The following is a 13,265-nucleotide window of genomic DNA, read 5'->3' on the forward strand; positions in this document are numbered from 1 at the left end:
CAACAGCACATTAAAAGGATCATACACCATGACCAAATGAGATTTATTCCTGAAATACAAAAGTGGTTCAACATATGAAAAATCAATGTAATACAACACATTAACAGATTGAAGTGGGGAAAAAAATGACACAATCACCTAAACTAATGCAAAAAAAGCATTTGACAAAATTTAACACCCTTTCATGATTTAAAAATTAAAATTAAAAAAAAACACTCAAACTAGGAATAGAAAGAAATTACCTCAACATAATAAAATTGACCTATGAGAAACTCTCAGCTAACAGCATATTCAATGGTGAAAACTGAAAGCTTTTCCTCTAAAATCAGGAACAAGGAATGGATGCCCACTCTTGCACTTCTATTCAACATAGTACTAGATGTCCTAGCTAGGGCAATTAAGCAAGATAAAGAAATAAAAGGCATCCAAATTAAAAAGGAAGAAGTAAAACTGGCTCTGTTTGCAGATGACATAATGTTCTATGTACAAAACCCCCAAAATTCCACACACACACAAAAAAGTTAGAACTAATGAATTCAGCAAAAGGTACAAAATACAAAACAACATACAAAAATCAGTTGCATTTCTATACACTAACAACTAACAACCTGAAAACAAAGTTAAGAAAGCAATTCCATTTACAAAACCACCAAATAGAATATTTAGGAGTAAACATAATCAAGGAGGAAAAAGACTTGTTCACTAAAAACTACAAAACATTGCCAAAACGAGTTTAAAATGATACAAATTAATGGGAAGACGTTCCATGTTTATGGATTAGAAGAGTTAATATTATTAAAATGTTGATACTACCCAAAGACAACTAAGATTCAATGCAATCCCTATCAAAATCCAAATGACATTTTTGGTGCGAATGGAATAGTAATGCATCTTGAAATTCATATGGAATCTCAAGGGACCCTGAATAACCAAAACAATCTTGAAAAAGAAAATACAAGTTGGAGGTCCCATTCATCCTGATCTCAAAGCTTGCTACAAAACTACAGTAGTCAAAACAGTGTATTTGCATAAAGACAGACAAAAGACCAATGGAACAGAGAGACCAGAAATAAATTCTCACATATATGGTCAAATGATCTTCTACAAAAGTGACAAGACCATTCAACAGGGAAAGGATAATCTTTTCAACAAATGCTAAGAAAACTAGATATCCACATGCAAAAGAATGAAGTTGGTCCCCTACCTTACACCATATACAAAAATTAACTCAAAATGGATTAAAAAGTTAAACGTAAGAGCTAAAACTACAAAACTCTTAGGAAAAAAATCATAGAGAAGAATCTTCATGACACTGAATTTGGGAATGATTTCTTAGATATGATACCAAAAGCATAGGCAAAAAAAAAAAATAGATAAAATGGACTTCATCAAAATTAAAACCTTTGTGCATCAAAGGACACTATCAACAAAGTGAAAAGGCAACCCACAAAATGGGAGAAAATATTTGCAAATCATATATCTGATGAGTTAATATCCAGAATATATTTTAAAACGCCTACAACTCAACAACAAAACGAAAAACTTGATTTAAAAATGCACAAAGAACTCAGACATTTCTCCAAATAAAATATACAAATGGCAATAAGCACATGAAAAGATGTTCAGTATCACTAATCATTAGGGAAATGCAAATCCAAACCACAATAAGATACCACCTCATACCCATTAGGATGGTTATTATCAAAGAAAAAAAAAAAACAGAAAATAAGTGCTGGTGAGAAAGTGGAGAAATTGTGCACTGCTGGTGGGAATGTAAAATGGTGCAGCTGCTACGGAACACTACGGTAGTTCCTTAAAAATTTATAAACAGAATTGTCATATGACCCAGCACCATATCTGGCTATATAATTGAAAGCAGGGAATCAAGGAGACATTTGTATACCCAAGTTTATAGTAGCATTAGACACAACTGTCAAAAGGTATAAGCAATCCAAGTGTTCATGGATGGATGAATGAATTAACAAAATATGGTATATATACACAATGGAATGTTATTTAAGAATAAAAAGGAAGAAAATTCTAATATATGCTACAACATGGATGAACACAAGACATTATGCTAAGTGAAAAGGGACACAAAAGGACAAATACTATCTGACCTCCTGCTTTGAGATACCTACAGTCAAATTCATAGAGACAGAAAGTAGAACGGTATGTGCCAGGGGCTGGGGGAAGAGATGAATGGGGAGTTAGTGTTCAATGGGTATAGAATTTCAATTTGGGAAAATAAAAAATGTTCCAGAGATGGATGGTGAGGAGAGTTGCACAAGAATGTGACTGCACTTAATGCCACTGAACTGTACAGTAAAAAATGGTTAAAAGGTAAATTTTTACAATAGATAAAATCAATGGTGCTAGTAAACTGTCAAGTATGTGGTAAAACTGATACAGAGTGCTGGTGGCAGGAAAAATTGCACAACCTCTTGAAACTACTGTGGCAATGTACTTGAAGAACCACGGAAATTTTTAGTTTTTTTCCTCAATAATCCTATCTTTGAAAATATTTTTTAAATTAATGCAAATGAAGCTTAAAATATAAATAACGTTGTGCTTTATGGTGTGTATTATTATTTATGACAGCACCCAAAACCATGAAACACTTAGATAAAAATAGAATATGTGCAATATATGTATGTTGAGAACTATAAAACTTTAATAAAAGTCAAAGACCTAAATAAAAAATGTAGCAATAAACTGGAACACTCATTGTGAAGATGTCAATTCTCCCCTTGTTGATCTATAGATCCAACAAAACCCATATCAGAATCCCAGAAGCTTTTTTTGTAAAAAATGACAAGCTCATTCTAACATTTATATGGAAAAGCAAAGAATTAGAATAACCAAAATAACTTTGAAAAAGAATAAAGTTAAGAAACTCATACCCTCTGATGTCCAGACTTACTACAAAGCTGACATAATCAAGACAGTGTGGTGCTAGTGAAAAGATAAAACACATGAATTAATGAAACAGAGTGGAAGTCCAGAAATAAACCAACACACATATGATAACTGATTTTCATTAAAGGTGAACATGCTTTAAACACTCAATGTGATTTAGGCAACTCAATGGAGACAGGGTAGTCTTTTCAACAAATAATGCTAAAACAACTGAACAACCATATGCAAAAAAAAAGAACCTAAACCCTAACCTTGCACTATACACAAAAACTAACTCAAAAACGGATCACAGTCCTAAATGTAAAATCCATAAAATTTTTAGAAGCATTCGATGATCTTCACCACCTTTGGTTAGATAAGACACATTAGCAGAAATCAAAAGGAAAAAAGAATAAATTAGACTTCATCAAAATCACAAACTTCTCCTCTCCTAAAGAGAGCGTTAAATACCAAGGACATGAAGCAACTACAACTCTTACCCATTGGTAGCAGAAATTTGCATTCCACCACACGTTGCTGGTGGGAATGCAGCCACTTTGGAAATGAGTTTGGCAGTTTCTTATAAGCATACAGGTATCATATGACCTAGAAATCCCACTCCTAGGTATTTACTCAAAAGTAAAGAAAACCTAAGTCCACACCAAAAAGGAAGGAAGGGAGGGAGGGAGAGAGAAAGGAAGGGAGGAAACCCACAAACCCACACATGAATGTTTTTAGGGGATTCATTCGCAAATGCCCAAACTGGAAACATCCAAATGTCCAAATGGTGAATGGATAAACAAAGTGTGGCACAATGGAACATACTAATATGTGCAAAAACATGAATGAATTGCAAATATATCATGTTAAAGTTACATATTGCATGATTCCATTTGTTTGACATTCTGAAAAAGCCAAGCCTATACCAAAAGAAAACAGATCAGTGAGTGCCAGGGACCAGATGCAGAGGGAGGGTATTGGCTACACAGGGGCCTGAGGGACCTCTTTGGGGTGATGGAAATGTTCTGTATCTCAACTGTGATACTGGTTATATAACTCCAAGTGTTTTGTCAAAATTCATATGTACATCTAAAAACTGTATACCTAAATAAAGGTGAACTTTATTGTATGTAGATACTACCCCAATAAATCTGATTGTGTGAAAAGTAAATTATGGTAAGGTTAGTCCTGGGCCTAAATCACATGTTGGAATTGGCTTTTCATGTTAATAGCAACAAGTACTGAAAACCTTAAACTGCAAGATCTTTTGATACAAAATGAATCAGCGCTCCCATGGTACTTTACCAGATTAGTATAAGCTTATTAAGGAATATTAAAGATTCCAGGACTCTTGTAATTGAATTCACGTAGCATCATCTTATTTTACTTATATCAGTGAGATCCTCTTTATTCTGGGAAAGGAGTAAGATTACAAATCCAAATTTAATATCAATAACTGCAAAAGAGTTTCATCATTCTCAACTCCTTTCTTCAGAAGCACTTCCACCAAGCATAAGAAAGTTCTTATGATTATCTGACTCCAATCTCCTTTTCCAAGGTGGTAGTTTAACCAAAATAGCAGGCAGTTTTGCAGCAACATCCGTAATTGATACCGCAGGCCCATGAATAGAAAGCTTTAAGCCTTTCGTATGGCAAACATCCACTACATAGATCAATGAACTCCTCCAAGTCAAATTGTTATTAGGAGGTTTCCACTGTCTCTCAAAAATAGTTAATGTCTCCCCAAGGATCAATCAAGGGCTTCAAGTACTGTCCTTTGAAACGCCATAAAAAATTTGCTTAAAGAAGAATATAACATTTTCCCCACACTTTTTGACAAATGTCTTGGAAAAGATAATGATTGGAAATTAAATTGGAAATCATTAAATCAATTTAAATCATTAAATTGGAAAATTTAATAATTCAATTAAATTCTAATGCATTTGAGTGTCACGGCAGCCGACAAAACTTCTTTTAGAATTATTGGCTGGGTCTCAGCACTAAGGTATGCCATGTGCTGAAACAGACATTGAAATGCTCTCTCCACTGAAGCAGCAAAACCATGTGTTGTCAAGCATCTCAGGGGCTCCATCAGTATAGAGAGTACCAAATTCTGTTAATCTATAAAAACTTCATTATTACAAAGATGTCAGTTTCCAGTTTCAAAAAAAGGTCTCACAACATAGGAATTTTTTCTTCTGCCAATGTGCAAATATGATTAAAATCAGATGTTGGCTGCCCTGAGAAGTACTAGTATTTTTAACCTGCTGAATGTTAAAGAAAAGTCACTGCTGATTCTTCTATGAGTTCTGGCTGAACGTGAAGAAATGTCAACAGTTCTAGTGCAGATGACATCATCCGACAGAAGCACTGCTTTAGTTTTCTTTCTCTGCTCTAAACAAACCAGCTCAATGATTTCCAAGATTCTCAGCTTCACCAAGGTCTTTTCAATTGCATACAGCTTCTGTGGCTGGGCAGTACAATGAGCAAATGCATAGGACGCTTCAAGATAAAGCTTTATTTGCCAAATACAGCTTCCAACCTTTTCAACTTAAGCTTTCCCCTAATTGAAAGGACCATATTTTTCTAATGGCTGGTAAGGACTGACACAACCTCATACGCATATGTGGGAATAAAGATAAAACAGGAGAAGCCTAAGCTATGACATACTTTCTTTTCACATTTTCAAACTAAACTATGTGAAATTCAGTTGCCTATAATCATAATGGCAGGGTACATCTTTAATTCTTAACAGAAATTTAATCCAGCTATCTCCCACAACATAATGGCGATAACGATTATATATTACCTAAGCATGTACAGTAGCATCCCATGCCACTCTACTCTTATTTGGGATGAAATATACCTCAACATGTTTTGACAAGTACGAAAAAAAAGTATCTTGTTAAATTGGCTTTTTTCTTCTAAAGAAATAAAAATGTCACATACCTGGTTTAAAAATCTGATTTAGAGATATTCATTTAGAAGTAGCATATAATGACTCAAAAAAAATATGTGCTCAATTAACTGAATCATGAATTCAAATAACTATTGGTATGATATTTTATCTTTTAGAGTATCAGAATGGATTGGAAGAAAAATAAAAGCTCTTAAAGTTATATATTCTCTAATCCCCTCACTCCATCCATTTTTCATTCATAAATTGATATTGAGCTAGATCAGTGGTTCTTAATCTTAACTATGTATTACAATCACCTCAGAGAACTCCAACAATAATGAGTGGACCCCACTCCAGACCAATTAGATCCATATCCCTTGGGGCAGACCTGAACATTTTTTTAATGCCCCAATAATTCTAATATTTAGCCAGAGTTGAGAACTATTGAGCCAAATAAACTAGTCATAGATCCTTTTCTTTTAAAGCTTATATTCTAGTACACATGAATATATGTGTGTGTGTGTGTGTGTGTGTGTGTATATATTCTTAGGTGTTGGGTATACAAAGATTAATAAAATGTACCTCTCAATGCACACAGGACATTTTAATGCATCTTTTAACTACACTATGACAGATACATACGTAAGGTGCTATGATAACACAGAAGAGATACATCCAACCTAATAATGAAAGGGGAGAGGGTAGATAGAAAGGTATTAAGTAAGATTTCTGGAGGAAGTAATAAATGGGTAAGTAGGAATTAACTTTGTTGTTTCCTGCCTCTGTTTGCTTTTGTTATCCCTTCTGCTTTTTTTTTTTTTTTTTTTTTAATCCCTTCTGCTTTGTGCCTGGCCTTTCTCCCGCCATCCTTTCTTCTGGTTAACACAGATAATTGCTCACAGTTTGTAGTTACCAACAAAGTAGTAGGCATGAAATAAAGGAAGAGTAAATAAGAAACTCTGGCCGAAAAAGAACATGGAGGTCCCTCGTATGCCACATTAAGAATGTTGACCTAAAAAAAAACAGACTGCCAGGTATTTCTCAGGCAAAGATAGGTTTATTCAGGATCAGCAGAAATTTGGGGTGTGCAACCATGGAAAGCCACATGCAAGTCCCCTCGAAGGAAGAAAGTTTATATAGAGAAGAAAAGGAAGTTGGGAGGGCTATGGTAAACAAAGAGTCCACAGCTCTTCACTGGCTAAGTTGTTGTCAGGATAGAAGCGGGGTCTTCTAGTTGGGCTCTGTTATTGTCACAGGGCATGACAGCGCCCCCCTCAGGTCACCCAACTCTATTTAATTGAGATTTCTGTTTATTAATTTTTTTTTACAAGGAGCTTAAATTTTATCTACTGGGCAGTCAGTGACATGTTAAGCAGGCTGCATGATGAGTAAAATCTATGGTAGCCGTGAGGAGCAGAGATCATAGCTAATGTTCACTGAGCTCTTACCATATGCTAGGCAGTATGCTGCTGAGCACTTCACATTGATTATCTCACATAATCCTCCCACCATCACAATTCTATGGTAGCTACTATTATCTTTATTTTACAAATGAGGAAATAGTAGCTTGCCCAAGTCACGTAGTTATTAAGGGATAGAGAAGGAATTCAAAACATTTCCGATCCCTGAAGCCTTTAACCTCTAGGACGGATGGATTGGAAGGAGTGGAGTAAGAACCAGCAGACTACAGGCTAATAAATCAGTTAGAAACTAGATTATCCCAACTGAGAAACAATTAGGGCAATGGCAGTGGGGATGGAGAAGAGGGAACAGATTCCAGAAATATTTGGTTTTAAAAGTTGTCAAAAATTACATGATTCAGCCTTTAAAAGGAATGAAATTCCCATATATGCTACATGAATGACCCTTGAAAATGTGCTAAGCAAAATAAGCCAGTCACAAAAGTACAAATATTGTATGATACCACTCATGAGGTACCTAGTAGTAGTCAAATTCATAGAAACAGAAAGTAGAAGTTACCAGGAGCTGAATGGAGGGGGTAATGGGGAGTTATTGTTTAATGGGTACAGAATTTCAGTTTGGGATGATTAGAAAGTTCTAGAGATGGATAGTAGTGATGGTTGCACAATAATGTGAACATGCTTAACGCCACTGAACTGTACACCTAAAAATGGTTAAAATGGTAAATTTTATGTTATACAGAGGACCCTTGAACAACATGGGTTTGAAATGCGCAGGTCCACTTATACGTGGATTGTTTTCAATAAATACATACTACAAGGTATGTGATTGGTTGAATCCGTGGATGCGGAATCACGGATACAGAGGGTTAACTATAAAGTTAGACGCAGATTTTTGACTGCACGGAGCTCAGTGTCCCTAACCCTTGCACTGTTCAAGGGTCCACTGTATATACTTTATAAATTTTTTTTTTTTTTTTTTTTTTACAATTTTTAAAATAATTTTTAAAGGACTTCCCTGGCAGTCCAGTGGTTAAGACTCTGCACTCCCAGTGTAGGGGGCACAGGTTCGATCCCTTGTTGGGGAACTGGGATCCCACATGCCACATGGCGTGGCCTAAAATAAATAAATAAAAATAATTCCAAAAAAGCACATGATATAAGGAGGATAAGGGGGAAAGGGGGCCAAAAAGTCACTGCAGTCCTTAGCTTGGGAGACCAGGTGGGCAGTGGTACTATGCAGTATCTCTGATGAGGAAACAACGACTTATTATAACATTCAGGGAGAGCTGTCTAGAAAGGAAACAGACACGAGAATGAAGCTCAAGGGAATCACTGGGCTGAAAATGCAGTCATCAACAAGCAGGTCATAGTTAAAAACCATGATAATGCATGAGATTGCCCAGGGAAAACATGAAGTAGGAAGAGAAATGGGCTGAGGACAGAACCTTAGGAAACAGGAAAGGCAGATAAAGAGGAGCTCACAAAGGAGATAAGAGGAAGCAGCCAGAAAGGTATATAATTAAAAGAGAAGGTAGCAGAAATGATAATATTTGGGAGAGAGGGCAATGAAGACGGTGGGGAGAGCCGGCAAGAAATAAAAAGGAGCTGGAGAAGATACACCACCATACCCATTTCTCTCCTTCTACTCCTACTTTTTGGAGTTCCAATGAAGACCTGAGTTTCTAATTTTCTATAGCATTATAAGATTAGCAAACAAAATTCCTACACTGAGGAAAAACTTAACATAGTAATATGCAGTTTAAAATAGGAACACATCAAAAATTGTCAGGAATACATTTTATGAAACAGTAATAATGCTAAACCTACATAAAAACTTAAGATCTCTGGCAGTCTACACAGGAAAAGTAAATAAGTAGGGCTAATTGTAACTTGCTTTAAGCAATAAGAATTTCTGAAAAGCTACTTATAGAGAGCTATTTATAAAATTTTCTGAAAATTAAATCAGCATTAACTTTACCAGATCACTATTTTAAGATAACCTACAGTAAGTTTTTTAAAATGTTATAAATTAAATTCTTTTGAATGTTTGGATGTTTGTGTTTTAAGTATAGATTTTAAAACCAAGACACAAGTTATATGAAAAGTTATCCAATATATCACATGCCCATTAAGCATAATAGCACTAATCTAAAGCTTATTATGGTGACAGAAGCTATTAAAAACTCTATATACACCTCTGATAATTCTTAAAATTATGAGCTTGGTTTTATGCCCAGTTTACAGACTTATGACTGAATTTCAGAGAGCAACATTACCTAGCTTGCTTGTAAGTGGTAAATCTAGAATTTGAACCTACTGTGGCTTAAAAGCTTAAGCTCTTTTTTTTTTTTTTTAATTTTTATTTATTTATTTATTTATTTATGGCTGTGTTGGGTCTTCGCTTCTGCGCGAGGGCTCTCTCCAGTCGCGGCAAGTGGGGGCCACTCTTCACCGCGGTGCGTGGGCCTCTCACTATCGTGGCCTCTCTTGTTGCGGAGCACATGCTCCAGACGCGCAGGCTCAGCAATTGTGGCTCACGGGCTTAGTTACTCCGTGGCATGTGGGATCTTCCCAGACCAGGGCTTGAACCCGTGTCCCCTGCATCGGCAGGCAGACTCTCAACCACTGCGCCACCAGGGAAGCCCCAAAAGCTTAAGCTCTTAACCACTACCCCCTAAACAATCCTTAATCTCCCTTAACTAATCTACTTTCCCATATCAGAACAAAGTACAATGTGACGTCTAATAAGTAACAGTAGAATAAGTCCTGAATCATCACACCAGAAATCTTCAAAGTTCATACACAGTCCAGGAGAAAAATGCCTCTAAAAGTTATATTACAAGTGATAAAAACAAACACTTATTTTACAGTTATTTTCCCTCAAAACCAAATGTTTCGTAATTATGAGTTTATCCTCCATTTCTTAATTTTATATATTATGTGAAAAATATAATGAAAAAACACTCAAAAAACATTTTAACCTTAATATGTTATACCAAACTAAACCAAAAACAGACTTGCTAAAAGATTTTGAACAGGCTTCATCAAACATCTGAAATATTCTAAAACAAGTCAAATGGTTTCTGATAGACATATTCTTTGTTCATTATCCTTCACCGTACCCTATACCTTCCCCTTCTATCTAGAAAAATGTTAAGGTGACACTTAACTACTACATTGATACAGATTTGTGCAGCGGTTCTAAAGGACCGCTAAAGCATTAGCTAGAGACACAAACCTTTATTTGTCATATGTCACTAAATTGTATAAATGGAGTTAGCTGTAAGACATAATTTTACATTTGTAAAAAGATAACGCAAGATTTTTAAATTTTACCATGTGAAATTCTCCATGAATCTTTATGCCATCACTATGAATTCCTTGGAAATTAATAATGTAAACCTAGTTTTAATATGGAAAGCTAATTAGGAGCTATTTTTCAGTGGTTTGAATTCCAAAAGAAATTAAGTTAACTAGTATTTTAGCAAACGGAGAAACAAAGTATCTACTAGCAAGGTAATTCCTCATGTAGAGAAAACTTTCATATGGGAATTTAGGAAAATTAGATAGAGCAAGAAAAAAAATACTTTGAACCTCTTTTGTATATTAAGTATGACAATGAATTACCTCAAAACACTCATTTAATTACTAGGATGCATTTCTGAATCTTAAATTTTATCTGCAGACAAAAAACAATTCCCACAATGTAAGGGAGAGGTAAATGAATTACCTTAAAACAAATGCATTTTCTTTAAAGAAATATTCTAATTCATTAATCGAAACTAAAAGTTTAGAAATGCTGAGCATGAATACTTTTAAAAACTGATAGTTATACTAAAAATAATAAAGAAACAATCTTCTAAAGGAAAAAACAAAACATACTTTTGAGTAACCTTACAGTTTAAAAAAAAAAAAACACTCAGGACATCTAATCACTTGTTACTGTTTATCTCCTAATTCCATTAAATTGAACATAGAACTACCTTCTCTGAGACAGGTAGGCTGCTGGGCTCCTCTGTATTTCTTGGCTGCTTTACAGAATCACATCCACACATCCTATTTTTAAGAACACGAAGCTGAACATCAGGCATGTGCTGGTGCTGAGCCCTCTGAGGGCCTGTGGACAGGGGCCCACCATGCAGATTTTGAGTCAGGCTAGCTGAAACACTGAGCACTGGCTCCACATCAGAATCCATTTGAGAGACCTGTGGAGGAAATACAACACCTGAAAGGCTGATATACTGAGAGTTTTCCGGATGACTCAATAAAGCTTCAGACATGATTTTATGCTCATTTCCAGGATGTGTAAGAGTATCACCAGTAGCATTTTCTAAACGTTTCCTATCCACTGTCCCAGAACGAAGAACTACAGGTTGTTGGAGCACAGTTTCCATTCTCTGTGATTTTTCAGTAGTTGCTTCAAGACAGTATGGGTTTAATTGTGGAATACTGGTTTGTATTATTGAAGGCTGCCCAAGCTGCTGAAATACTTGCTGAAATGGATGCTGAAGAATACTTGCTCTTCCAGAAGTCTGTGTCACCATAATTGGTACATTAACTTTATAAAGGTGACCTTAAAAAGAAGAAAACAAAACTGTAATTAAAACAGAATCCTAATTTCCTTTAAATTTCCTAAAAAAAAATCTCATGCACAGGAGGCTGGGAGGAAATACATCAATATGTTAATAGTGGTTACCTCTAGGAGTTTTTCTTTTATTTTTCAGATTTTTTGTGTTTTCTATAATAAATATGTATTACTCTTATTTTTAAAAATTAAATATATCTTGCTTTAACTCGAGCCTTTTCCCATTATTGCTTATATGGCACATTTTGAGACACATATAGGCCACCAATATTTATTCCATGAACCTCTCCCATTGTTTAATAAATTACAGTGTTAACAACCCAAATTGGGATTTTAAGAAACCTCATCATGGAGAATGTATTTCATATAGTTAAGATATAAGATACCATATAATAACTATAAGACAAGGCTACCCAAAAAGGATTTAATAATTTCAAAAGTTATCAAATTTCCCCCCCTCTTTCCTTTAAAATAATACTAACAAGAAGAAAGAAGAAATTTATTTTTTGAGCATTGAGTCAGGTGCTTGCTTAAACTCTGTAACAACCCCAAAAATAGGTATGATTCTCTTTCAAACCAAGAAACAGTTCTTTGAAAAGCAGAGGTTAACCTCCAAATTTTTCAAATATTCTTATACAATCTCCAATAAGAAAGGAGGCAAAGGTTGATAAATCTAATCTTTAGTTTTTCTTGATTAAAGCTAGCCGGGACACATGTGTGTCAGAATTCAGGTAACTGACTTGAATTAGAGAAAACCTATATAAAGCATCTTACATAATGTTGGGATGAGAATTGGAAGTGAAATATAGGACAAGCTTAGTACCTGCCTTAGTAGACAGGCTTAGTGTATTTCGTGGTAGATTGCTTCCATAACAATAAAAACTACCATTTATTACTACTTTTAAATAAGTTTTATTAAAAGCTCCTATAACTTCAATAACTTGTGGTATACAGTTTATTTAAAATCATGAAAGTTAATACCCAGAAGTCAGTACCAAAGCTAAAAACAAAATATTTTAAAACTATACTCTTACCAGATGCCGTCTGTAGTGTCACACCTGCTGGTACATGAACAGGATAACCAGGATAAGTGAAGTTTGCACTGGAGTTTGAGGTGCCCTAGATATGAAAATTTCATATTAGAAAGTTAGAGAAAGGCTTTACTTGAACCTTTTTTTCCTGATCTTACAGAGGATAAAAAAAATCTGATTAAGGTCAACAGGACAATAGTAGCACTTAACATTAGGGCTGAGTTCTCTGAATAAAACAGCTTTTTAATATTTGATTTAGATCGTCTCATTAAAAATAAAAGGAATTCTGTTCTATGGCTATTAGCAATGAAGTCAGTAAGACTTCATAAATAACATGAACACTGACTCATAAAACTTGCCCACAACACAGCTTTGCCTGGGCCACTGATACCCAGATGTCAAATGTAAGAACCACAGTTGTTTATAGG

The 13,265-nt window shown here is 35.0% G+C and overlaps 1 protein-coding gene across 1 annotated transcript in view; it reads right to left on the reverse strand.

Moving 5' to 3' along the window:
* The window catches only part of GTF2A1L (general transcription factor IIA subunit 1 like), a 61,339-nt gene that overhangs the window by 10,575 nt on the left and 37,499 nt on the right, over positions 1 to 13,265 (reverse strand). Inside the window, exons 6-7 of the mRNA XM_082427809.1 lie at positions 12,841 to 12,925; positions 11,205 to 11,794 (exon numbers count right to left, since the gene is read on the reverse strand). Of these exons, the coding sequence (XP_082283935.1) occupies positions 11,205 to 11,794; positions 12,841 to 12,925 (675 nt within the window). The remainder of the gene's footprint in view (positions 1 to 11,204; positions 11,795 to 12,840; positions 12,926 to 13,265) is intronic.

Source organism: Balaenoptera physalus, assembly GCF_965194825.1.
Source record: "Balaenoptera physalus genome assembly, chromosome: 15".
Taxonomy (NCBI): domain Eukaryota; kingdom Metazoa; phylum Chordata; class Mammalia; order Artiodactyla; family Balaenopteridae; genus Balaenoptera; species Balaenoptera physalus.